Here is a 27,871-nt window from a genome sequence, read left to right as displayed (position 1 = left end):
AAGCGCAGTACACTCAAGCCCACTTTAAAAGAACCAACTATATTGTTTGTCGCTCCCGGTGGCCTAATCAGTGCGACATGAAATCGATTATATTTCTGGACTCAATGAAACTGACAGACAGTGAGCATAACCATCAAACTATTTTACTAATGGTGTCCTTTCCAACAGTACACCTCGTAGTTCTTTGACTGAAACTCGTGTAATAACAATAAACTCAGGCCCATATTCAAGAAAAGCTCCTACACTAAAATTGCTCATAAGAGTAAATTCCAGCCAAACCCTTCATGATACTGGGCATATTGACACGTGTACTTATCTTTATCGGGTGACACGTTTTACTGCCTAATAAATGTCATTGCACAGCGCAGGACGCGCCTGCATGTATTGGAAGTTTCTGGAATGTTATCGATGCTTCTATCCGCTGTCTCTGACCGAACCTTATGTTATCTGATTTCATCGCCTGACGCGAATGGTGAACTTTGTGGAAGGCACGCGGTCACAGCGACTACTCCGGAACATTCGACGACTGATGTATGATGATCGTCGAAAATCTGACCCGCTGGTCAGATTTTCGACGATCGCCGACCGTTTTCGCCGCTATCGTTGTGCTATAAGTGTAGCCTGTTTTGTGGGCACAGGTTCGCCCAATAAAAGTTAGTTTTGTCGTTCACAGTATTGCTACTGTGTTATTCAACGTCACCACCACGTGACAATTTACTTAGCGAAGTCGGTCATGCCAACGGCAAAGAGCACTTACGAACGAGGAGCTTTGTGAATAGGGCCTCGTTTCACTACTCTAAATACATTTGATAAGCGACACAGCAGAAAAGAAAACGAGGAACTTGTTTTCCATAATTAGTGCGGAACTTCTTTAGTACCAATCTTCTGGATCGCGTGTATATATTATGTAATGTTATCTTCCAGTACAGCTGGCGTTAGCACGTTATTATGTAATCGAAGTTTCTATTAGAGACAAAATTTATTGCTGTGCCTGGAACTAACCTGAATAATATTGTTTTTTATAAGAAAGTTCGATGTCTGGGAAAGGTATGAACATTTACATGTTAAAAGGATTTGTCACTTTTGCGATAGCGCGAGTTTGTTTGTATATGGGTTTTGTTGTGATTGTTCCACAAATCAGTACTGGGGAATATAATTATAGGGAAGAAAAGAGTATTGCAATGAAGCACGTTGGCGCATGCATATGCGATGCGTTGCTCTGCTTAATCGTTTGTGCCTTACGGTGAAGCTTAGGCACGCAGCCTAACTTTTGTGGCAATCCCGGCCACGGCGGCCGCATTTCGATGGGGGCGAAATGCGAAAACACCCGTGTGCTTAGATTTAGGTGCACGTTAAAGAACCCCAGGTGGTCAAAATTTCCGGAGTCCTCCACTACGGCGTGCCTCATAATCAGAAAGTGGTTTTGGCACGTAAAACCCCAAATATTATTATTATTAACTTTTGTGGCACGTGCGGTTACTCAATGAGGCATGACACTAATTTTTCATTACTTGCTTTCTTTTCCACGGAAAGCGACCTGATTACGGGCCGCGAAAGGGGAACTCATCACGATATGCAGCTGCGTTAGTATTAGTTACTGCGTTCTGGAGCTAGTAACTGAGCTTCATCAGTAACGGTTAATATGCGCGTAGCTTTCCTAGAAGGAAAATGAGAAGCTCTACAAAACTAGTTGATACATGAAGAGGGGCGCACATGCACTGGCGCTGCTTCATCGTATTGTGCGTAGTGTCTGTGCACTCTTTTTAATGAATCTTCCCTTTCTATAGCACTGTTTCTTCCTGTAATCTTGAGGCAGCCAGACAGTTAGTCAATCCTTACTTGTTGTAGTTAGTAAATGTTACTAATGCTACAGTTCAGTAATGTTCACTAAGTAACACGTTAACAACACCTGTGACAGTGAGTTTCAAACTCATTATTACTAACTACGACTTCTCTTTTTGTCTGAAAGTGATGGGTTCTACTTCTATTACCCAGTATACGTGGTTTGGCCAATGTGGTTCTCATTATGTTGGTGGCCGAACGTTGGCCAACGAAAGTCAAGGGACAGAAAGGGACAAGGAGTACACAGACGTTGCACCTTTCTGTATTGGGTTGACATACATTCAAAATGCAGTCCTAGCTCGCCCAAACTTTTAATTTGCTCCCATGGCAGCTGACTTTGGGCCGACTTAGGGATAGCTATCGGGAACGTAGATCGGGCATTGCGTTTTTGTGCAATTTAGAGCAGCGGAAAAGTGAATGACCAGTGTCCCGAAATGTGTAATGCAAAAAACATAAACTTAACGGCGTTTACTGTTCTGTGGAGCGTGGACAATGGACAGCACAGGGAATGGAGTGTTCTGGTCTTGACTTTGATCTCTCGCACGCATTTGACATGGCGTCATTTTAACAGTTTGCATTTGCCGGTTCATTGTTGTATTTTGTCTATAGAAGTTTAAAGTGATGGACCGTGCACAACCTTGTGATACATACTTTCCGGAAGAATAACATACATATTTTGTTCTGCAGGCTTTCAAGAATAAGGGCAAGACATGACAACACGTCTGGTTCAATCCGCTCATGTCAAGTACTGTTCGATGCAGTCTTTGACTAATGCGACCCAGGGAATGAATGACCTGACCGGCCAAGTCAAGCGACACGCCCACTGAACTCTCACTTGGACGCAGCACATAGTGCGCGGCGGGAAGTGTCTCGGGATTTCGCTCAACAAGCACCTCATTACCAGTGGCCGTCAAGCATCAAATGGCAGAGAGAGTGAACTTCTGCCGTATTGACTATTCAGCGACAGGGTGGCAACCACGTATCAAGTGTACAGGAGGTAACCTGCTTCCGCAAGGAAGTGTTGGGACTGCAGAGGCATTTGGGTGTATCATAACAGAGGCGCGAAGGCTACTGACATATCAACCATTTTTTTCAACCGAAGAACCCAAGTTGTTCCATACTTACTTGTCCTGTGCAGCTTCGAGTAGTACGTTACAGTGACTGACCGCATACTTTTCTTTTTACAGAAAATGCACGTATCTTAACGGGAGAAAAAAGCCGCACATGCCTGCGCTTGCTGCAGAGCAAGAGTCGCGGGACATCGGCCGACTCTAAGTGGAAAGTGTGGTTTACTGCGCATGACATCTTGCAACCACTTTCCGTTTCTGCGTCACTGTGTCATGCATCGTACATCCGCTATTCGAAAAGGCATGCGCGCTAGAAAGCGATCTACCAAGGTTCATTGTGACATTCCTCAAAGCGTGCATGGTAAATGGCTGACAGGCGTATTCATTAAGCTACGAGTAAACATTGTTCAAGAAGCAGTGTTCACATGATTACTTAGGCAGCCTAGCCAAACGTAAGCTTTCATAACCAATAAATTTACATTGAGTTGAGTTACCGTGCAATTCACTCATACTGCTGTCAAACAGCGATATATTTATTTCTGCGTTAGCTTGAAGAACAAAGCAAAGTTATGCGAGGCGCAAGAGCAGCTGAACAGGGAAAACACATGACTTGAAAATTCTTTCCTTTTGACACAAAATAACACAAATAAAAGTCCTTAAGGTACCTTTTTGGCCCATGTAACGTTCTGACACTGGATATATAGCAGCGCGAAGGATGTTCACGTGAAAAGGCGAAATGTCAGGAATATTTTCTGCTTCATCGCGACGCTTAACACCCTATAGTCGGGCGGGTAAACTGTTGACAATGTTGTAGCCATGGCTGTACATAAGATATATAAATGTGTAATTTATTTTTCATGTTTTCAACTGACTTCAAGAGCGCGTGTTTCAATTCTCACCAGTTTTCGTCCTTATGCCACTTAGCTTCTTTTTTCTACTCTTTGAGAGTGCCAACACGTCAACGCCCGATCCTTTTTTGTCTCATGGAAAATAAATTACTTCTGGATGAGCTTGCGACATGAATTTTTTTTCCTTTTCAGTGGTTGTGGCTAAAAAGGTCTAACGTGACTTTTTAATACGTCAGCTACAGTGAGTGACCTCTGGCCTTGTTTGCGCATTGCATACAGGCGTGGTTCATTCATCACGCGGTGGCGATCGTATCTTATAAGAATTACACCGCCATACGCCGCGAAAGCAGCTGAAAGCTCAAATAAAGGCCCGTCAGCCCTTCCATCACTGCGCCAGCAGCTATGACGATGCAAGCATGGCGTTTCCGCGTCGTAGGTGCAGTGTCTGCAGCGCACAAATAGCCACGCACACAAGTTGAAAATTACCGTGAGACGCAGAGCTTACTAACGCAACTCTGGAAGTGCATCACGCTGCGAAAGAGGGGAAAAAAGCGGAGACGGGAGTGGTGACCTAACGTCATGTGGACCTTTGGTTCCGATTGGAAGAAGGAGAGGACGGAATGTAGCTCGAAGGCTCTTGTAGATGCGATGAAATAGAACCCCTGCCGCGAGAATGGTACTTCGCCTCCTCGTGCAATTTTTATTGACAATTTATTCGCTGCTATCTTGGCTATATGAAAATTATCGCGGTCGGACGCTCCCTGGAAGGCGCTTTACAACTTCCAGTGTACAGCAAAAATTTCCAACTAGGTCTGATGAGGAGCCCTTTAATGTCGCCAGAAGTTAGTCACCCAAGCATCGATGATCACTGTAACGTTGTGACGCTGAAGGCGGTGGTAGCAGTGCATCAAGCAAAAACAACAAAATGCTTCATTTTTTTTTTATAAAACGGCGATATTCTGAGTAACAAAGAAGAAAGAGATGCTTGCAAAGCCTGCACACGGACAAGTAATGCCGCCAACTGATCGATTTGTTGTGCGGCATTATGCTTCGCTATTTAGGCAGCAGCCACGGCCCACTGGGCGTGCCACTTCTTTGCTGGCCTCGTAAGCTATCGAGTACAACATGACACAGGTGAGAAACCACGAAAATTTCTTTATTTACAGTGTTTTTGCAAGGAGGAGGAAAGTAAGTTTTATACATCAGACGTTGCACAAATTTACTTGTAAAGGTCACCCTTGCAAAACTCATGCATTACATGCCGTTGTATTTCCATAAAACTCATGTTGCAGCCAACAGAAGGTAAACAAAAAGGCAACATAATGTCTATAACGAATTTTGTAAGGGTGACCGAGGTGAACTTTTACGGAAAACAAAATAGAAGTAAAGAAAAATAATTTCTCAAGAAAGCAATTACAGTAAACAGTGGGCGCACGACAGACATTGGTTACCATGCGCATTCCGCCGCACTCGTTTTCGACTTGTGCGCGCCGTAAGCGAAATTTCGAAAAGGCATTTCCAATTGCGCACGGCTGAGTGTGAGTCACGCGGCACAATCTTGTCTGAGGCTACAGAAGAATGTACGGAAAGGAGCATTCTCCGTAAAAGGTTGAACGCAAACTGGGTCTCACGTTGGCATGAATGCAGCTTATTCGTAAAGCCATGGGCAACGATCTCAAATTTATTGCAGAGACAAAAACTAAACGAAACAGAGAGAAAGAGGCGGAATTGAACTTATTCGAGTAAAGCAGTTTAATCACACCTGCATATTGTCGAGTGTGGTATGAGGCCAATTTGATAACCGCATTTATTGTTAAAAAAAGAGCATATTTTTTCTTATCTTATTATATGTGCGATTCATTGGCAAACATTTAGCAAAAAATAATGTTCCTGCACTGTTTCTTTGATAGATATAGGGAAAGCTTTAACCCCACGCAGTGTCTGCGAAAATGATATTGAAAGTACTAGCTTCATATGTAACAGAAAAGTGCCAGAAATTTGCAGTACAATCTGTTTTTAAGGTTATTATGAAGTTCAAAAAAAGTAAAAAGGCTTTAAAAGCATTTGCAGTATGTTTTCTTCTCTAATAAACACAAGCTCTCACGACGTTTGAAACACGTTGTTGAACACTTTGCAGGCTTTTGCTGCGGTTAAGGAACAGCGGATTGCCTTGGTTGGTTGTGTTATACGCTGTAGTTTTTTTCAATTATACTGGTAGCGACAATATGGCGAAGTTCATGTTCACAGTGCAAAGCCGATGAAACAAACGTTTACCGGCAATGAACACACACACACACACACATATATAGACACAGCGCGCGAAGGACCCGCTGAGAGGACTGACTCACGACTTGTCCTGAAATTTGTTAATGTGGTGACTGGCTGCAGTATTCAGTTCTGCACTGGAAATAAATAATCATAGGCTTGCGAATTCTTTAAAACCTTGTTTTGCTCTGAATGAGTGCTTCAATAGTATTACTTCGTAAAGGGCAACCAAAGAAACCTACGTGAGCCTTCCAACTCTCAAGTTCGCTCTACAGGAATATGTATATGACGTTCTGTCATTTCAGCAATGTCAATTGTTATGTCATCAAGTTGAAATAGAACCTGGAATTTATAAAACCAAGACTTGACTCCCGAGTCACTGTCCGCTCAATACAAATGCCTCCCGTCAAAGCACTAATGCTGCAAAATAGGGCAGTAAAAGAAAGACGAGGTGCCATCATACTAAATATGGCCTGTCTCAACTTTCTACAGAAGTATAGCAGCAGTGCTTTCATACTCATTTTTTCTCGCGTGCCAAAAAACAACGCTTCTACAAGTTAACAGAGCTCCAGAAATGGCCGACGCAAACTTAGCGTACCTAATACACCATGCGTACAAAGGAACCAAAGCAGAGTTTGGGTTCTACACCTGTCCAGTACCATTCACGATTCTTCATTTCAGTACGCCAAGCGCTTCGCATAAGGTTTTTATAAAGTATCTCGGACTTTATCGCGTTAACGTGCGATAATATAGACATTAATGTGACGTGATGCGTATTGAGCCAGGCGTGACAGAAATGAGGACGCTAGGCAAGACAAAGAGGCTGCGTGTTTACTGTCGCGCCTGTCTCAAAATGAATGCATACCGACTTGCCCAGCATCCAGTTGTCCTAAAGTGATGTGAGACAGATACTACCATCCGAGCTGTCTGCGTATACAGACAAAACAAGCAGAAACGGGTAAGCTCAGGATGTACTGCTTGGGATGCAGGTTCGGTCATTACTGTTTTTGCAACGGCGCGGGAATACGACGAGTGCACCCTCGGACAGGTGTGATTTTCTCTTCCTCCGCAATAATTTTTTTTCCTGACGCAGCGCTACGCGAAAGACATGGAAAACGAAATGGACATTTCTCCCTAAGCGTAGGACGTTCCCAGCACTTACCCAGAGCCAAATATTAAATATGTGTTCCCGCGGTCGCCACTACAATAAGCTACTGACTACGTGGGAACTACGGAAGAGCCAGAGCGCACATTCATTCTGAAATGCGTTTTATTTTACCTGTCTAGCCCTTCACCAGTGCCAAAAAAGCGTCAGTGATTAGACTTTTAAAGGAGGCAACACCTGGATGCCATACCTCCCCTATCAAACGTAGTAGGCGCTGACTGCTTTGAAGAGCAAGCCTGGCAATTGAAGCGCAAGAAAGAGCTTTCCGAGTGATTGAAATATCCCCACAAAATATGGCACCATATTTTTGTAACACTCGCTGCCTTTAAACTTCTTTGTGGAGTGGCTGGCGAGTTGGTCGAACACTCAGCGCGGAATGGAACGGGCTGGCGGCTGCAAAGCAACGCGGCAAGTACAATAAAGCCTTGTCGCGAAAGCTATAAGAATAGCCGATCAGCATTTCATGAATGTTCAAATTTTTACTTTTGTTATGTTTTACGAGCAAGAGACACCCTAACATCACTGATAATATTCAGCTCCGTAGGTTTCATACACTTCTACGACATGTACGGAAAAAAAAGCACTGTACGCAAGATGGCGCAGCTAATGTGTACGCCATGTTTGAAACAAACCGAGGTAATATATGCGGGCGAAATAAACTGTTATTTTTCCCCCTGAGAAGAAAGCATCAGTAGTTTTGTATTTTATAAGCTAACTGATTATGTCGAACATTACTGCAAAGCTAATACAATTTATGTATCTGCATTTTCAATCACAATCATATTACTAAGGCCGGTATAATGTAGGAATTTCTTGCGCTCGATTCTATTGTTTTCTTATCATTCTTCACTAACGACCAGTTGATCCTACAGCCAATGACAAGTCAAGAATGCAAGGGAGGCTCCTCTCCCAAAAAAAGCGCGATGCGCCTGCCCATCGTCCCTTCGGGCTTCACAAAAACAATTCTTTAACAGATGCCACTGGCGCGAAAATTAGGTGACCCAGCCGCACAGGAACATTGAGCGGGCCGAAGTCACGCGCCACACGCACGAGGAACCAAAATCGCCAGATCTTGAGAACGAATAAGGGACCTCAAGGCACAAAAAGTTGTTTTAAAATGCGTTAAAATGCCCTTAGCATCCTGTCCAAACTACCTCCTCGCCAACAATCTCTCAACCGTGGGAGGGGGCGCACTACCGGCGAGATGTAACAGGTGACGATCCAAAATTATCTCTAATGTGTTGGTTATACTAATGAGAAAGACGAGTCAACAGCGGTTCAAGTGGAAAAAGACAAGATCTTCTTGGGCGAATTAGCGTACCATGTGGTTTGTTGTTTAGACTGCACTACCTTCGGGATCAACCCATATTTTTGGCTTAGTAAAGCCCCACTTCCTGTTCCGGTTTTAGACGAGCACATTTGGGTGTCATTTCGGCCTTTTTGAGCTCATTACACAATACAACTGTCCCGTACATAGCTCTACGCGAACTTGGTGTGTCTATTCTGTTCAAAGCTTCATTTTGACGCCTGTTTCGTTGTGTTACGTACAATTCCTTGTCCTACGGCTTATTTTGACAAGAGCGGTCATAAAGTGGCAGCCGAATACCCGGATCCCATGATCGATATTCATATTCGATATTAGAATATGAAGTCGCCACAGAAGACCACGACTTAAAAAGAAAAAAAAAGCTACCCCGTCTAGGGTGAGGAGTTACACGACAAGGAAGTGCTCAATCAAGACGAAGGCGGGGACACAGATGCAAGGGGACCAGCCAATCGAAATATCGATGATAATGCCAGCGAGAGCGGTCGGCAAGTGACAGACAGCTTTCGCGAACAAAAAGCGTGGAGAACTCGGCCTATGAAATTTTCGCGCTGTGCACGCAAAAGAAAACTTGACAATAAAGACGCGGGCCCCGCATAAAATTCCAGCTGGTAATTGATTGCTATTTGATTAGTTAGAAAGAATGACAATACAATAATGAAATGACACTGGTAATTTTCATACGTGACTCCCAGGAGTGTAAATGCTGTTTACATGGAGGACTTCGGTTTTATTCAAATGCGTACTTCCTGCATGGGCCCTTAGACCTAAAGATACGACGATGTATGACGCACAGATTGCAGGACTGAATTGCTTGGTAACAAAGTCTTCGATCTTCCTATAGCTAATCTACTTCATTCAGAACAGCAAGCCATGCAAAAGGTGAGAGCTCTGAATTTGTAGCGTCGTGCTTCGCACGGATATGCTACGATATCCGAAGTTATGACAACGGCGTGGAATATTCAGATGTTCCATTATTTCCTGGCAATCTAGGATCGCAATAGTTCAGCCTCTGTGCGATGGGCACTTGTTACCCATCGCATACTACTATGACAGAAAACTTGGCAGGTTGGTGCACGTTTATAGCGGGAAGAGTGCGACGGGACCTAGGCACAAATGAAGGAGGCGAGAAAGGTGTCGCTTACGCAACGTTACAGAGAAATAATCGCAGAAGCACACGTTACACAATATGAAGGGAGTCGGACGGTGTCAGCTATTAAGTGGCCCTGATAGATCTTGGTCAAATTCTGCACGTGTACCCCTTGCGCACACGTCATTCATGGCCTTTACTTTCTGGTGTCCTTGTTTTGCCGCGCGTTTGTGTTTTCCGACTTTCTTAAACTTTTGTTCCTGTTTGAAGCACGCGATTATCAGGTGCTTTGTATGTGCAATTTTGCCAACTTTCATTTAGAAACAGCCATCGTGTTGCGACATCGTGACAATTTATTAAACATATATTATTCATTCTTCCAATAATCAATATTGTTGCTAGCCAGCGAGGTTTGTTGTCGCGTCCTTTTTTTGTGTGTGTATTAATCATCTCGCACTGCATGGCAGTGCATACCAGGACACCATGTTGACACTGCAAGTTTCGCACGTGTTATTTTATTCTTTCCCGTGAGTTGGAGCGAGTTAGATGTGTACCAATCTGCGATAAAGACTTCCTGCACAATCACAAGGTCATGCCGCTGCAGCTTGCACCTGCAGAGACAGAATGCTCGATAGCCCAGCACAGCTTTTGGCAAAAAAGTGGTGGCAGAAAAGCAGAAAAATGTGATCTCAGAAAAACGATCCCAGCAAGCTGTCACCGCGACAGATGCAATGTCAAGGAATATAGGTCGCGATGTAGGATATTATGCATTTACCGTTCCCTGATCTGAAACAGCAGGCAATGTTAACACCACCAAAGCGTCGCATTTTGAAAGGCCGCTTTTCCTAAACTACTACTCTGGACAAGGGATTAGCCGAGGGACGAACACCCGTCGCAAGAATCAACGCAGCTGTTCGCGGGACACTGGACAACTTACCATAACATCCAGTATAAAGAAATCACCGGCTAGGTGACAAAGCAGGATAACGCTATCGTCTCCAAGATAGAAGACGAACTTCTGGCGAAGCAAGTTAAAGAATGCAGGAAGTGCAGAAACGTCTGAACTTGAGCTTACAGCTCCATGACGAAGAAATTGTGCCAAGAACAGAACAAAAAAGAGCGGACAGCGCCTTGACCTGCAGTCCGCTCCTTCCTGTCCGCCTTTTTGCGCTGGTTTTCCGTCATGGCATCCCTGATTGTCAAGCACTTTAAATGGCCTAAATGGGAAACTCTCCTCAGTACTTCGGAAAAAACTATCTATAATGCGACTTCTTCTCCAGGTATTATTTATGGTTTAAGGTAGGAATGGCGTGTAAGGCAGCGGAAGGAGAAGGGCAAATGCAACTTTCTCAGTAGGTCAGAAAACAGAAACGAGAGCTTTCCCATTTCGCCCCAGAAAAAAATCACGGCCCATATTCGCAAAACTCTCTTACGCTAGAATTGTTCGTAAGTGGAAATTCCAGCCAACTCTCATGCTGGACATATTATTAGCAAAAGAGGCCAACCAATTGCAAATAGCGCTTACAAACGAGAAGCTTTGTGAATTCGGCCCCAGAAACATAGAAAGGATGCTGCAGCTACATATTCCCATTCATTTTCTTTTCGACAACAGAGGTTGGCTGCGGAGTTCGTCAAAGGCATTACATACTACAGATTGAAAGAACCCTAAAAGATCCCTGCTCATCTATTTCTGTGTTTCGATTCAGCGCAGTTTTTACTCGACACATATTGGGCTGTGGGGTCCAAAATAAGTGCGCAGGTAAGCGCGACAGCCACCAGTGGCGGGTTTTCTTGAATCGGCTAGCAAAAGACATGCACAGGCGCACCGGTGAAAAAATGTAAGAAAGATGAAATGTTGTTGTGCACGAGTGGCCGAGTATCGAAGGAGTCGCACGTCCTGCACATCGGACACCGCATCCGGATAACGCAAAGCTTCAAGTCCCGGAGTCGTAACATATGCACAATTTGCTGACAAGAAATACATTCACTGGAGAGTGCCAGAAGGACAGCGGGGCAGTTGTCGCGTTCACGTCTTCGTCCCTTCATACTTCGCAATAAATCAGCCCGCTAGCCTGATGACACGGTTGGGAGACTAGAGAGTCATCTAGGATACGTTAATCCAACACGACTGCAATAACAACATTAGAGGCATAACTAGACATCAATGCCCACTTATATAAATGTGGTTGCGGATATTTTTTTTAGGAAACTGTCTAAAAAGTTATGAGAGGTTGTAATCGCAGAATTGGAACAAGTTTGACAGGTCGAAAAGTCAAGTTCCCAAGATTAAATACCAACGAACCATCGGCGATAGCAAAATACATGAACCCGTAGATTTCATTTATTTCGGTTAATTACATTATCAATATCTTTATTCCAGTGACTCACCTTGAACGCTTCAGAGCGCTGGACAAGGCTGCTATAACAGAGATCGTATGCGCGAGGCGAGACAGTGCGCTTTCATAGCAAGAAACCCTTCATAAAGGATGGAAAATAATTTCTTTCAATGTCTAACGCACGCAATAATCCATCCGTGAGAACGCGGATAAGTGACATCTTCTAGCTTACAGCTTCCGCACATGTGCGCGCAGCGTTGATCCAATCAAGCAGTCGAACAGCGTGGAGCCACCCTCGGACAGTGCAAGCCCGAGCGTGGACCACACGCTAGGTGCAAGCGCTTGATTAGCTTTTCTCAACGCTCTTGACAAACATGCTCTGCATGCGCGCCAGCCGCGCGCCCATGGAACTGGTCGCCTTGGGCGCCTCGAGGAGCGGTCTGCTGCGTCCGCGCTGCATGAGGCCGCCTCCGCAAGGGCCGTTCGTCATCGCCACGGCTGCTCCGTCGACGGTCCGCGTCTGCCCGTTCGTCTGTGCAACTGACACCTTTCGGGGCAGTCGGGACCGCGTGTACGGCGACGGCTTGATCGTGTTTGTGTACGGACACACCTCAATCACCGGATCGTTTGTCCAGAGTTTCTGCAGCCAAGAACACAAGAGGTAAATAATAAGCACCTTACAAAACAAAGATGACCGATGACAGTTAGGTACACCTAAGCCCGGCGCTCTTCATGCATGTGCGTTTTAAATGCGCGACTGAATACGGTCTTTTCTCTTTGGTATATATAGAAACCTCTTAAAGACTTGGCACTCGCGCTTACCACACTGCTTCTCCCGTACTGTTCAACCGGTTCAACGCAGTGGCCACACAACATGGCCGCGCAGAAGCTATAGGTTCCCCGCAGTGTGGTACAAAACAAATAGACTATACAATGATTTTCTTTAATGCGAATAGCACCCACCCACCCGTCCGTCCGTCCATCCGTCCGTCTGTCCATCCATCCATTATTAGCTGGCTGGCCAACAAGCTAGCCTCTTATGCCGACCCAGTGACCCAAGTGTACCATTGCTTGGGCCACTAGGCAAGTGCTCCTGGTCGTGATACCGTCGTGGTCTTTCCCTTGGCGTCACTCCAGCTTCGTGATATTTTACTCTCGTCATGCTGTCGTTATCACGCCTTCTACCCTGACCCAGTGGCCCAAGTTGTCTATAGTGGTCCAAGTTGTCCAGTAATCCAAGTTGTGAATATCTTTGGCCACTAGGTATTGGCTCCCAGTCGTGCGTTGCCGTCGTGGTCGTTGCACCACTTCCATTCCAGTTTTCTCATCCGACACTCGTCATGCCATCGTTGTCACTCCATCGTCATCATACATTCGTCATGAATTCGTTGTCCCACTGCATACTGACGCCGTCGTGAACGTTCAAATGCCGTCATTCCAGCTCCGTGATCTGACTCTCGTCATGGTATTGTCGCCAAGACTTCTACTCCGACTCAGTGGTCCAAGTTGCCTAATAGCCTGGGTCACTAAGTATGTGTTCGGAGTCGTGATGCCCTCGTGGTCGTTGCATCGTCGTCAAACCCAAGCATTCCTGCTTGGGCCTATCAAGCCTCCAGTACTACAAAATAAATAAAAAAAATTCAGCTTTGCCATCAGACTCGTGTCATGCCATCGTCATCGCGATATCGTCGTCGCACTGTCATTTATCATTGTCATCACTTCAGTATCAGCATACTGGCATGCTCCGCAGAACTCTAACCGTCTATTATGCAGCCTCGACCCATCATTTAAAATGAAATTACCAACAAACCTTTCACGACGTTACGCAACACTGCTGTGTCGGCTGTGGGTAGGAGTAGCATTTACTACCTCCTACAACTACCGTATTGGAAGGCGGACTCACACATGTGCACTAAGTGCAAGTGTGAAGAGACTATCAGTCATCTGAGCCAATGTTCTCGCTTCGATAATCAATGCGAGATTCTCCAGCGTGCCTTGAATAGACTGGACGATAGGCCATTTACAGAAGCATAGGTCTTGGGAGCATAGCCTCACAGTTCATCAGCCCAGAAAGCCATTCGAGCGCTTCTTCAATACCTGAAGGCCACAGACTTGAATGCCCGACTGCAGACATGCTACACCTAGATTAGTGCATGTGAAAGTACGATCAAGACCCATATCCTCTCTTTCTCTCACTCCCCTATCCCCCTCCCCACGTGTACGGCAGCAAACTGGACTGTCTCGTTAACCTCCTTGCCTTTCCTTCCTCCCTTATTCTCTGTCTCTCATTCCATTGTCATGATGCCGTCGTTGTCGCACCACCTTCGTCCTTCCATCGACGTTAATCTTTCTTCGTCATAGTATTGTAATCATACTATCGTCATTCAATAGTGATTATGCCGCCCTTGTCATGCCTTTTTCGTCAGACAGTCGCTATTATGCCTCCAATGCCAGACCATCATCGCGCCATCATCATCACTCCAGCTTCGTCACCCGACTCTCGTTATGCCGTCGTCGTCCCGCCATTGTCGTCACACAGGTATCGTGGTACAGTCATCATCCCGCCACTGCCATCATACACTCCTCGTTATACCATTGCCCTCATGCCGCTGTCATGCCATCGTCATCTCTGGATCATCGCTATAGTCTTCGTTATGCATTTGTTGTCATACCGTCGTCGGGATGCCGTCGCGGTCAATTCATAGTTACATTGGACTTTGGACTCCCGTCATGCCACCGTCGTCATAGCGTTGTCATCATGTCATCGTCCTCATGCTGTCATTTCACAATCGTCATCACTTCAGTATCGTCATACCATTGTCGTCGCGCCGTCGTCGTCATACCGCCTTCGTTTAGTCCACCGACGTCCTTCCTTGTTCGTCATTCTATCGTAATTATGCTGTCGTCATTTAATCATGACTACGCCGCCGTACTTATGCCATCGTGGTCGTACAGACGCCATCATGTATCCGTTGTCATACCGCCGTCTTCATGGCGTCGTGTCTGTGCCATCGTCATCATTCCAGCTTTGTCATACGTTTGCCATCATACCGTCTTCGTCATGCCATTCTCGTCATACACTGGCATCATCTGATTGTCTTCACGCCGGTGTCGTCACGCTGTCCTCGTTCCACCATCGTCATCATTTAGGAATCATCGTCTCGTTGTCGTCACGCCGTCCTCGTCATACCACCTTCGCCGTTGCATCGACGCCATTCCGTTTTCGTCTTTCCATCGTCGGTACTGCGTCGTCGTCACATCGTCATGCTCATTGCATGACGGTGTGACGGTGTGTATCAAAGTGGCACGATACCGGAGTATGTGGCACACAGCCGAGTCAACGAAAGTCTCAGAATTACCGCTACACGTGTTAAATCAACGTGACTTCAGGAATATGATCTGTCGCAACACTGCTCGATTGTTATGCGCATTATCAACGACAGTCGTCGTGAGATGAGTTCTAGTGGAATTTTTTTTTACTTTGAACATTTTCTTTTATAAAAAGCCTACTATGGTTACTCGAGACAATATTTATCTGCCCAGCATGACCTCATTTCCAATAAAAGCTAAAGCAATCTGTTCACTAATTAAACTAATTGCATTATTGAGGTGCTTAGTTACAAACCTTGCGACGCAGGTTTATATTACAAAGTTAAAAGGAATCGTCACAAAAGTATAGTTCCGTGTTATATCTTAAAACAGTTATTTACGCCGAAATAACTGGCGTCAAATAAATAGTTCGATTTACCTGATTACGCATGCAGCACAGCGAAAGGCAGCTCGCATCGCAACCGCCCCCCCCCCCCAACCCCCGCCCTGTGACGTGGTAGGGCGGCATAAAATGAAGCTTGGCTGATAAAGCAGTCCGTCTCACCCCTGCAGCTAAAGTCGCTGCGTATCCAATCGGGAATTGTCCACAACGCCAATCAGAGAAAGAACGCGGGAAAATGGAAGTCAGACTGCAGCTTCATTTTACGACCCGCTTTTACGTCGCACAGGGTTTAGATCGACAGCCGCTTTTTCGCGGTGCCGCGTGCGTCATCAGGCAAATGGAACGAATAATATTAAGCGAGTTATTTCAGTCTTCATCGCCACACAGAAATGTAGAAACACGGAACTGTATGTTTATCACAATTCCCTTCAACTTTCCAATATAAACATATGCCGTAGAGTCGGTAACTAGGCAGTCAATTAATACAATTAGCTTAATTAGTAAATTGATTGCTTTGGTTCTTTTTGTAAATCATGTCCGCCTGGGCAACTAGTTCATATATGACGTAACTCTTGTAACGTGTTTTTGTAGGCTTTTCTTAAGTGTTCAAATAATAATAATAATAATAATAATAATAATAATAATAATAATAATAATAATAATAATAATAATAATAATAATAATAATAATAATAATAATACTTTATATTAAAGTGCTTTCTAAGGCTAGATAAAGCATGCCGAATAGAGCTGAGCACGCTGTCCATATCGTCAGAGAAGGCAGGCGCCGCTGTGAGGTTGAACACAGGAAGGAACCATGGCGGCACTGCCTTCAGTAATTAGGTTCAACCTTCATTAGGCTACAATACGAGAGAACTGTCTTCTGGCCCAAACAGAAATGTCAGTGGCCATCTGCAGCTGGAAATTCCTTGGTCAGATAATTCAACCATCCGCAACATGAGCGGTAGCAGCGTGCGTTTAAGCATGTACTCAAACCATCCAGCCCAGATTATGCTGTATCGGCATACAGTGGCCTAGTCACCAGTGCAACTGAAGGGCTTGCATCGTCGGTTACTAGATCAGACTTTTTTACCGCAAGGTTAATGGCTTTATTCGCCTCCCTGACTTGCTTTATCGTGGCCTCCCTTTCTTCTTTTATCCACCTGCTTAGCACACACTCTCAATATAGGTGTGACTCCCGGCAGAAAAACAGCACAACTGAAGAAAACAGCGATCCGTAAGAGGCTAGAATATATGTAGTCTTATACTATATATGGCGTTATGCACTCTTCCCACCTGAATTACATTCAGTAATTACAAAACAAGAGTAATACTAAAAACGACAAACGTTTTACACTGCATACAGCATTCAAATGTATCAAATTATGCTACATTTAATTGAGACATTTATTTTGTTATCTGCCGCCTAGTACTAGCCCTTTATAGTTAACCTCACCTCTTCACCTTCCTCGGTCCACTTCAAAACCGATTCATCATCTCCGTAGCAGCCAGCTCCGCTGATAACTACAGAGCCGCCTTTACGCCTGAAAGAAAAAGGAAAGAAAGAAAGGTTAACTCGGGGTGAAACAATCAGAGGCACTGAAGCCAAGTTCAAAGTTACATAAATAATCAGCATAAAGCTGGGAGCAACAGAAAACACACACCACGTGCTAAACTACGAACGCGTGGCGTACAAAACGCGCCAACACAAGGTATGAGAGTAGGGAAGCTCTGGAATCAGCTCCCCTTAAATAAAAAATAAAAAATAGATACAAAAAGGCTTACAGGATTGACACGTACCTCAGTTCAACAAGGCAGCGGATGGCCTTGTCCGAGATCTTAATCTTCTCCTGAACAAGCATTTCATATGCGTACTGTGGGTCAATGCTGCTAAAGGAGATGTTGCTGCCTAAGTCGCTGCTTGGCTGGTTGCCGTCGTACGAAGGTCCCTCGGGCCACTCGCTAGTGGTAGCATCATGAGTGGTGGACGTTTCGGCGCCGTCATCATTCTCCGTCCAGAAGGAACACGTGCTGGAGCGCTCCTCCTGGCTGCCCAGCGTGAGGTACACTGTAGGCACGGTTAGCCGTTCAAGCAACCGCTGTGCCTCTTCATTTGCGAAACAGGCTGAGGCAGGGATCACATGGGAGTCCTGGCCAGCCAGCGTAGGCACTCCGTCGTCAGCGTACTGCACAAAGAAGTCGTCGAAGTCGTAGCTGTCGCTCGTCAGGGATGAACTGAGTGTGTCCCGGCTGAGCCAAGCAGGGAGGCAATCGACGCTGGCGTTGTGTCGTTTCAGCACATGGTTAAGTGCGGTGTTGGTGGAGCTCCATGAAGACTGCTTTCGCAACGGCGCCGCCAACTCGATCATGGACACGCAACTGTCCGCTGGCCGGAGGCTCCACTTGCGCGAGTCTTCTTTGCACACTTCGGTCACGGGACAGATGCTGATCTCAGATGGATCCATAATGCGCCGACAGATATTTCGACCCGGAGACGATGCTAGAAAAAGTTGGCCTTCCACGAGGCTTCCGTTCCTCTTTTTGCCTTCTCCGCAATTGAAGTGGCTCTCTCCCGACGATTCTATATCTTTCGCAAGACCCGTCGATGATGTAGAAGATTTACCTTTGCCCTGGCAGCTGTCTCGCGTGGCCTCTTTGTCTCTAAGCCCATCAAGTTTGCCTTGGATCGTTTCTACTTCAGCCTCTTCCTGTGCAGCATCCTCCTCCTTGAGGCCGTTCTGCTTAGTTACGCTGCGCCTTTTAGAACCCGGGGAGGATTCCTCCTCTGATGTATTCCTCGGTGAAGACGATAGGCAAGTAGTGGATTTGCTGATCACCGTGCGGAATGAATGCTGGCTGCCGCTCGTATCATTCACACCATCGTCGCTTTTATACGCAGTCAACGTGACGCCCGCAGACTTGGTGACATTCTTGTGGGTGGATGCGACGTAGCCGCTGTCGTTACGAACCCTCACTTCGGGTTCTTGGACTGCGCCTCGGTCGTCCATTGTCGGCGATGGTGCGGGCTGCAAACAATAAACGAGCAGCACGTATCAGCGCAAGGAGGAGAGAAGCATGAACAAGTGCAAACAAACGATATATCGCTGCAATAGCGCTGCAGAGATAACAACAACATTAGCACTCCTAAAAGACGCCGTACTCAAATTGAGCAATACTGCAGAATGGCAGATAAATGAACGTTCCTTACTGCGAACTTTGCGACCGATGGAACTTCGGTACTCGAATCAGTTCTGCAGTCACTCGCGGCCAAGCACCGCGGCAGCAGGTGGTAGATAATAAGAAAACCCTGAGCCGTGCCCACAAGCACGCTGCCTGGCAGAGACAACAGGGCCGTGACGCGCGCCGGATTCAGCTCGTTGTCTTCCTCTTGTTGCTGCAGGACACAAGGGATAAGGTTTCCATTTGCGGACACGCTGTTCGCACTCAAGCATCACGTCCCACAAACGTGAGACAAAATCACTTTCTCCAGGCAAGAGCGCAAATGAACAATCCCTTGTCACCCAGCACCGCAGGAATGAGAACGAATGGGCAGCTCCCATTTATCGTCTTATCCTTCAGATCACTTGATCAAGGAAATTTCACTACAGCACAATGTAAATACACCGGGCTGCTAACATCGGCGCCAACATTAGACAGAGGAAAACAGCAATACGTATGGACGCCATGAGCTCTACTTCGTATCAGGTAATCGAGCGGGAGAGCATGTTTTTTCAAACTGGTGATAATGGCGGAGCGAACGGTACAGTGAAGACGCGGCGACAGCGCAGACACAGCACGTAATCATTTCGTTACAAATCGCAAAACGCGTGACAACAATGTAAAATATAAGTTCTACAACAACCAGGCGTTTCTGCATATAGCAGCATTAGACATTTTTTTCTCTTTATCACAGTCGCGCAGAATGCGATAGCGGACTTTGGCACTCGTCAAATGTGCTATAATACAGCATTTCGGGCGGTTCACTTTTCGTTGTTACAGCAGTTGTTATACAATACAGTACGGGGGCAGTGCAAAAGCCAGAGTGCACGCCTGAAACAGCAACTTAACGTTTGTCTTTATGAACGCTACAGCCTACACACAACACCGTCGCCAAGAGCGGCTCAGTCACGGCAACGACGCTAGCGACCACCTTCGTGATAGAATGCCCGAAGAAGGCGAGGAGTAAAAATGGCTTGATAACTACACAAGTGACGCCGCTAGTATACCATTCACGTGCAAGTGTTATTACGCGTTCATTATGTAAATAAATAAACGCATGATGTCTAGCATTAAGCGAATTTCACAATTAAAATAAGACACTAAAGAGAAAAATGATTTCAACTGTATTCGTAAATTACTGTTTAACAATACCAAAAACTCCACCCTTACCGCGAGAAGAGCCTTGGTAAGGAGGGGCAAAAAGGAAGGGCGGATGGCGAAGCCGCCTTGAAGTTCCCGCACCAGGAGAACTGTGAGCTAGCCGGTATTGGTTCATAATTACTACAGCACAAACTACGAAGAATAAAGTGGGACGTTAAACGACAGGATCAGCCTGCCGTGACGTCATGGATTTTGACAGGGTCTGCTAGGGCCTAGTTAATTGTTTATCGGCAAAAGTGGACTGCATTGTGTGTTCTAAGGGAGCCAAAGACTGAACAAGTCTCAGGAGCTTTTACTTAGTCAAAACGACCAAAATACCACAAGGTACTTTGAAATCCGTGACGTCACATTGACGTACCGGCGCTAAAGTTTCGGCACGAAATGCTTTGACCTTTATTTCCTCTTTCGATATCGAACCTATTAGCGCGAAATTAAGGAAAATTGAGTTTTCAGGTAACAGTTTATCAGTCTGATCAAATTTAGTGCTTCTCCTTAGCGTACCCTAAAGCGCAGTATTAAGGATAATACTGCGCTTGAATTAAACTAGTGCAGGGTCGTACTTTGTAAGCATTCACATCATTTTCCATTCTTTTCGCCCTTCTGATGAGCACGAAGTTATCGGCGCGATCGGCCACTGATTGCGAACAACAAGAACAAAAAGCATGGAAAATGGGATGGATCTCTGTAGTATAGCGTCCCAGATCGGAGAACAGAATAATAATGTCACGCATCGCGGCGGTGCCGAATAAATGAAGAGATAGAAAGAAAATAAACAATACAGGGATATGTTAACAAGAAAAGCGTCTTCTTGAAAACCCTACGCTGAGCGAGGAGAATATAAAGTCGTTAATGGAGGAAGGAGAGACGCGGTGAATGCGTGCAGTCGCGCGGACAGCACCACGCAGTTAACGGCGTTCCTCCAGGCCAGTCGTTCTCGAAAAGCACAATTGTGCCGTTACGGCATCGCGGGCAGACGATCGGAGGGAACGGTGTTCTAGTAGCGTTTTGCACTGACAATGGATGATGGTTTAGTCGCTTGGATGGGCTCGAGTGATTATTTTTGCATGCGAAATCGAGGACTGTGCTACAATAAGTGATCGACGTTGCCTTCGAGGCCGTGGACAACGCATACCGCCCTCTGTAGATATACTGCACTGTCCGCATTACAATTGGGATGTAGAAAGGCATATGAGGAGCTAGCCAGTACCTACTTCTGGCTGATCTTCAATTCCCTCGCTTTACGCTATCAATCAATCTGCAATATAAAGAAACTTTTCCCATCCGTAACAATATGGTCACAAATTAAATAGCGCTGTTATACCGGCACTCAGTGCCATATTGGAAACTCTCGAGGGAAAGTCTCTACGGTACCACTAAGTCACTCGTGACAGTAACCTTTATAAAAGTAAGGGTCAGGGAGCACGGAACGCAGAAGAGTAGAGTAAAATCTTAATGGCAGGAGCCTAAGGCTATCACGTTTGTCTTCGCGGTTCGCAGTAGCAGGGAAACTTGGACCAGTTGGTGAACTTTCCTATTGAACAAAGAGCGCAACATCAGACGAGGAACAAGTAAGGGACGTAAAATATCTGACTACTGCCCCTACTAGGTTTAAACGCAGACTCCACGTTAAAACCGGCTCTTCTGCAACCGCAAATTGAGGACCACTAACCCTGGTCGAGCGAGGGTAGCGGTCGTCACGCAACGTCATAGAGCATCTTGCAGGTGAGGGCCTGGGCGTCCCATAGCTTGCAGCACGGAAGAGCCGCGCAACGCGAGCCAGACGCAGTGGTCGGCCGCGGAGTCCTCAGCTGAGCATGGCTGGAGTAGTGATATGTAGTCCAGACTGCTGGGCGACACTTGGAACTGGTCCACCGTGTCCAACGTCCTACGTAGTAGAAGACGAGGACTCATGGGAGAAGTTCGCACATGCACCCAGGACAAGTTTGTTGCAGCCAATCTGGATGATCCTGAGATTTGTGTTGCCATCACAAGAACTGTTTCCTTTATTAGCAGTGAACAATGCTGTGCTATCTGCTTTTGTCATTGTACGATGTCTCCCTAATGATTTTCACAGCAAAACTTGAATTAACTGTTTACTGCGCGTCTAAGGCTATGGCAGCGCAATGTAGTTTATGACAGCGCATTGTATGTAATTTATGACAGCGCAATGTAGTTTACACTATACAGGCAATACACGAACAGTATTTTGATTAAAGAGGACTACGCATTCGTTGAGACAGCGGGCGAATAATAATCATATATAATTGTATTGCCGTGTAAAATATGAACCATACACACGTGGACGACACTGCCATTGATAAATTTCAGTCCATTCCCACTTACATCTTTCACTTAATAGACAAGTGGTTACGCGGATTACTTTCTGAAACAATTCCCCAAAATATCGACAGGAAAGTTGAAGGAGGAAAGTTTAACGAACAAATAAATAGCCATTCCCTGCAGAAGGCGTCCTCCGTTTAAGTTACTGCACGGAGGTAATAAAATATTGGCTTTATCGTCATTGTTCACGGCATTAAATGCTGCACGCACCTGGCGCTAAGAATGATGATCCTGTTTCCCGTGGCGCACCAGAGCCTTTTGTCGACCAACTTCAAGCAGGTGACAGGACTGCTGCCGATGTGGATATACAGCACGTCGGGCTTGGCCACATGCACGGAGAAGTTCTGTGGGAAAAGCGCATCCACTGTAACGTGCGCAGCTTCTCACCTCAGCGCTTCACTGAGAGAGCTGCACGTTGCGCGGCAAACAAAGTCGCGCCCATTGCGAAGAACACGCATTCAAAAGTATTCCTTCTGGCAAGCGGGTTAGCACAGGCGCGGTAGACGCGAGACAGCTCCAAGCAGTTGGCTTGATCAGCATTCACGGTCTGCCGCTCGATAGCCAACTAGCTGCTACGGTGTTTTATCGCAGGTCAGCGCGCGCGTTTTCTGTACTTACAGTGTAGTTTTCCACACGTATTCTATTTGCGCGTTGCACCGTTTTCAGAAAGATCTTTTGTAAACGTTCGTCGACGCGTGTCACTTGCTTCCGTGTACTCATTTTGTCTAACCGCAAGTACAATCACGGAGGGTTGAAACAGACGGCAAAAGCATAAGAGCTGGAAGACAACAGATTCTTTTCGTTTACTTGAGAACCTCCATTACAAAATAAAGCTGTTCTCCTTCACATTTATTCCGCCGCATAGCTCTCCGTCTTTATATTTCTTCATGTAAAGAGAAGTGCTACGTTTTAATCAGGAAGGCGTCAGACAATGCCATACACGAAAGTTTCACTAACACTGAACAACCTCTGCAGAAGCAGAATTCTAGTCTGGACGCCGACCAGTCATGAAAAAAATGAGCCCAATCCTTATGTGCAAGAGGTATGTAAGCTATGTTTGGATCTCCTAAGGGATAAGCGTCCAGCAACAACGTCGCAATCCGAAGGATCGCATCAGCTGGAAAAATCACTAAACATGAAGAAACCCTAATATGAAACATGCTACGTCCTGCTATTGGATCATGGAAATGGCAGCGATAGGATGGCGAAGGCGTACTGCCACTTGTCTTCCACGTACCTCGATCACAGCCATGGTGCCGTCCGCCAAGGCCTGCGAACACTTGACACTGGTCGTCCTCTTCGTAGGAACAGAGGCTCAGGACAGACTCATTCAGCTGGGCTTCCCCACTTCATCTCTCTGTACAAAAAATTAAGGTATCGCTGGACAAGGCGGCAAAAGTAGCAGAGGGAAGTACACAGCGGCATGACCAAGCAATTAAATTGAATAAGTTGCAGTAACTTTTTCCTTCCGCCAAAATCAACGCACACTAGTTTAATACAGTATACTGCATAGTTTGAAAGGCTTTTTTGCTAACGTTCTCAACTTTTTGCCACCAGATCAACGGTGGTCCGTTGACCTGCTGCTCCGAGTACGCGGACTGTAAAGCAAATGGCTTGAGACGGAAATATCAGATGCATTTCACAAGACAACATATTTACTTGCTGTGTCGAGTGTTTCGAAGACATGCTGGTTTTGGGAAACACTGGGTGGCGCAGATTAATAGATGACTTGTTCGCCAAGACATTTGCGACGGCAAACGACAGGATGGTTGTGATAATCACTAACTGGTGGATTTAGAAGCTTAATTTAAAAACTAAGTTTCTAATTATAATCTTTAGGCAGTATGTGCAATTGCGAAGTTGAGGGTAGCCAGTATAATAAGCACACCCATTTGCTGCATATCCAGTTTGTCTTGTTATTGCTTCGAACAATTTTTGTTAAAAGCATACAAAAGTTACATGATTCACGTTACAATGGATTAATTACCAACCCAGGCGGACATCATTTGCAAGAAAAACTAAAGCAATTAACTAATTAACCTAATTTCAATAATCAACTTCCTAGTTACAAACATTAAGGCACGTGATTATATTGCAGTGTTGAAGGAAATCGTCATAAAAGTTTATTTGAATGTTTCTATATTTCAAAACAGCCATGCAAATCAGAATAACCGGCGTCAAATAATTCGTTCAGTTTACCTGATTACGCACGGAGCACTACAAAGCGCGGCTCGCAGTGCAACCTCCAAGTGAAGTCGTAGGGCTGAGCAGAATGAAGCTTTGCCACAAAGCGCGACAAAGCTGTCTGTCTCTCCTCTGTTGCTGAAGTGACTATGCATTCAATCGGGAGTAGAGCACAGCGCCAATGAGGATCGTGGGAAGTGTGGCGGTAACTTCCTTTTACACCACCTTTCTGCGTAACATAGGTGTTGCACTGCGAGACGAAATTGAACGAACAATTTGACATCAGTTATTCAGGTTTGCCTGGCCGTTTGGAAATGGAGAAACACGAAAATAGACTTTGATGACAATTCCCTTCAACTTTCCAATAAAATATTTGTGTCGTAATGTTTCTAACTAAGAAGTTAATCAATGTAATTATTTTTTGTGAATGAAGTACTTTCGTCTTTCCTGAAAATGACCACCGCCTGAGCAGATAATTCTTCTGTGACGTAATGTAGTGTAATGTAGTGACGTAATTCGAGTCATTTATGTAGATATCTTTTTTTAAGTGTTCGAAGTAGAATTTTTCTATCTGCAGTGAGGATGTAGCGATTCACTGGAAACATGCTGGAAAACGCGATCGAGAACGCGATAGCGACGCGGGCATAGGTGGGAGGCAGACGACAAGCGCGGACAAGTGAAACGGCGCTTTTACACATGATACGCGGTTAAGCATGTTGTCGGGACCACGCCTGCGCTTTTGATTTCGAGCCATGTCGTCTGTCGAAGACCTAAGCGAGCTGGAACAAAGGGTTTCAGCTCGCATGCGTGCTGCAGAATCTTGCACGCGCAATCATGTGCACCACCATGCATTTAGGGACGTTAGCGCCGCTCGTTAGCGAGGACTTTCTTTTTTACTTCGTAATAAATAAAGCGCAAAGGCCTAGTAATATACAAACTGCAATTTCAAGTAATAAGTATGCGGTATCTCAAAACAGCCGACTCACGCACAGTAATTTCAAATACTATATTCCAAGTGCCAAGGCGTCACAGCCAGTTCGTGCCACTTACTCTTTCTTGTCATTTTCTTAGCCAATTTAAAATTATAATTTCTACTTAAACCGCGAACAGTGTGCTTGACTCTGCCGCTTTAAATAATGGTCAACTAATTTTCTTCAAAGTCTCGCAACACATTGTGAACAATTGTCACTCCCTTTAAGCGCAGTGATTCGATGTTTCTGTTTTAAATCGACGTTTTCCCTTCGCTTTTCATTTGCTACTGACTCTATCAGTGGTGGAGCCTTGCGCCATCTGTTATGGTTTCTTATCGTTACGCGCTGTGCTGCGCCGCGCAAGAGGCACCAGCCACTGGGGGCACGTGACGGACACGCTGTCCCCTTGGACCAACCTGGTGCGTGTGCTGTAGGCGTGCACGAAGTGGGACAGGGTGCCCAGCAGCATCACGTCGTGGCCCAGAGCGTGCATGCAGATCACTCGAGCCTCGATCTGCGAGAATGGAGACTTTATTGCACTAACGCATGCTGCTCGGATCTAGAGCAGGTACATCTATCTGTAGTAGTACAATTATCAGAACAGTTATATCACACAAATCAGGTTTTGTCAGAAATAGCGGTTCTTAACTGTCTACGCATGTTAACAATGACAGCTCCCCAGCAACGTTAAAGAAATGTAAAGCGACCAGCTCTTTCTGCAGCTAGCTTCACCATTAGTAAAGTGTCATCTTTCTCATTATTCTCTATTGCAGGACGAAATGCGCATTACGAAGCGGCTACAATCTGCAGGTATATTCGAAGCTTTCTTCCTTACCTCAATTTTCAGCCTGTACATCACGCTGTCTTCACAGTTCACGCGGGAAAGTCGGGTCAAGTTCGAGCTGGCGTGACACACCCATATGGTTTCTGCAACAAAGAAATGTGCCACCAAGGCATAAGAAAAAAAAAAAAGGGGGGGGGGGTAGGAGCTAGCAGCAACTCGGCTCCAGCATATATCAAAATAAAGTATGAGGCGGATGGATTTATTTCAACACCACAAAATCACCTACATCTATGACTATGTATTGTTCAATTGTTCCAATGGCCATCAGTGCGCCGGATGACACTCACATTCCAATATCGTGTGCCTATAATCGACAATATCAAAGTATAAGACAGAGATTTGATTCACTCCGCGAACGGCAGGAGAGATGCGGCTACGCAACGATGCAATGAGCGACATCCCCGTAGAAGTCAATCTTTACCACGCGTTCAAACTATCACATGGCGTTTTTGATGCCATAAGATACGCGCTGGCTAGTGACTTAAAATCTGCCAAAGAAGGCAAACGCACAAGCTCAAGCGTTCCCAAGTATGTCTCTGTCTCTACACAACTTCTCGTTCTTTGTTTTTTTAGTTATGGGGTTTTACGTGCCAAAACCACATTCTGATTATGACGCACGCGTAGTGGAGGACTCCGGTAATTTCGACCACCTGGGTTCTTTCACGTGCACCTAAATCTAAGTACACGGGTGTTTTCGCATTTCGCCCCCATCGAAACGCGGCCGCCGTGGTTCGGATTCGATCCCGCGCCCTCTGAAAAATTCTCGTTCCTTATTAGTGTAGAAGAGAGTGGAAAACTATGTAAACGCAAATTTCCAATGCGTACAATCGAACTACCTCAGAAGCAGTTGTAATAGTTGAACGCACTGAGTGATAAAAGGCGAAAAAAAAAAAACTACATGAACAAGGCGGGGGGATATACGCAAGATTGCTCTCATTAACTGTTAGTGCTGCCCTGGTGTTTTTTATTTGTTTAGCAAGTTAAGAATATCTTAACACCTACACCATCTCGAATCGAATATCTACACCAATTCAATTGGAACTCAAAATGCATTATTATTGACAAACTAATAAATATTTACTGTAACCGTTTTTTTCGTTCTTCTCGCTTTTTTGCACTTTTTTATTGTTTTTGTCTTGTAAATAAATAGTTGTATATTGTTCACATGCAATTTTTTGTTATGTGACAGTAAGACTTGACTATTATCCTTGTAATAGTAATTGTATAGTACTTAGTTAGTCATATCTCTATTTTCTAAGTAAATCCATAATCATTAGTTAAGTCTTATTGATCTATTAAGTAACAATTTATTTAACAGGTAGTTCGATAACTATATGTACTATGTGACTCAATACTCACAGATACATGTAATTTGACCAAATTCTACAATAAATTATGATTCTGATTAGATTTCACTTGATTTGGTTGGAATTCATTCAAGCTCTCCTATACACAAGCAGCCTGCGACTTCAATATACAGTCCCGCATGCGATATACACACATA

The 27,871-nt window shown here is 45.2% G+C and overlaps 2 protein-coding genes and 1 long non-coding RNA gene across 10 annotated transcripts in view; 1 reads left to right on the top strand and 2 right to left on the bottom strand.

The window, feature by feature from the left end:
- Positions 1–3,918, top strand: part of LOC142587752 (uncharacterized) — an 88,828-nt gene extending 84,910 nt beyond the window's left edge. Inside the window, exon 8 of the mRNA XM_075698979.1 lies at positions 2,530–3,918. Within this exon, the coding sequence (XP_075555094.1) occupies positions 2,530–2,556 (27 nt within the window). The 3' untranslated portion in view covers positions 2,557–3,918. The remainder of the gene's footprint in view (positions 1–2,529) is intronic.
- Positions 3,919–4,892: 974 nt separating this feature from the next.
- The window catches only part of LOC142587692 (uncharacterized), an 868,078-nt gene continuing 845,099 nt past the window's right edge, over positions 4,893–27,871 (bottom strand). For all 8 annotated transcript variants that reach the window (XM_075698874.1, XM_075698889.1, XM_075698898.1 and 5 more), the window contains 4 exons: positions 18,857–19,042; positions 17,449–18,674; positions 17,105–17,192; positions 4,893–12,577 (listed from right to left, as the gene is read on the bottom strand). In XM_075698874.1, coding sequence (XP_075554989.1) covers positions 12,284–12,577; positions 17,105–17,192; positions 17,449–18,674; positions 18,857–19,042 — 1,794 coding nt within the window. In that variant the 3' untranslated portion in view covers positions 4,893–12,283. The remainder of the gene's footprint in view (positions 12,578–17,104; positions 17,193–17,448; positions 18,675–18,856; positions 19,043–27,871) is intronic.
- Positions 23,712–26,447, bottom strand: LOC142572405 (uncharacterized). The gene is made up of 3 exons (XR_012826075.1): positions 26,359–26,447; positions 25,940–26,037; positions 23,712–23,725 (listed from the first exon to the last, which is right to left on the bottom strand). It is a non-coding gene; the product is annotated as an uncharacterized LOC142572405 (long non-coding RNA).

This window comes from Dermacentor variabilis, chromosome 1 (genome assembly GCF_050947875.1).
Source record: "Dermacentor variabilis isolate Ectoservices chromosome 1, ASM5094787v1, whole genome shotgun sequence".
Taxonomy (NCBI): domain Eukaryota; kingdom Metazoa; phylum Arthropoda; class Arachnida; order Ixodida; family Ixodidae; genus Dermacentor; species Dermacentor variabilis.
This window is presented reverse-complemented; position numbering and strand designations above follow the sequence as displayed.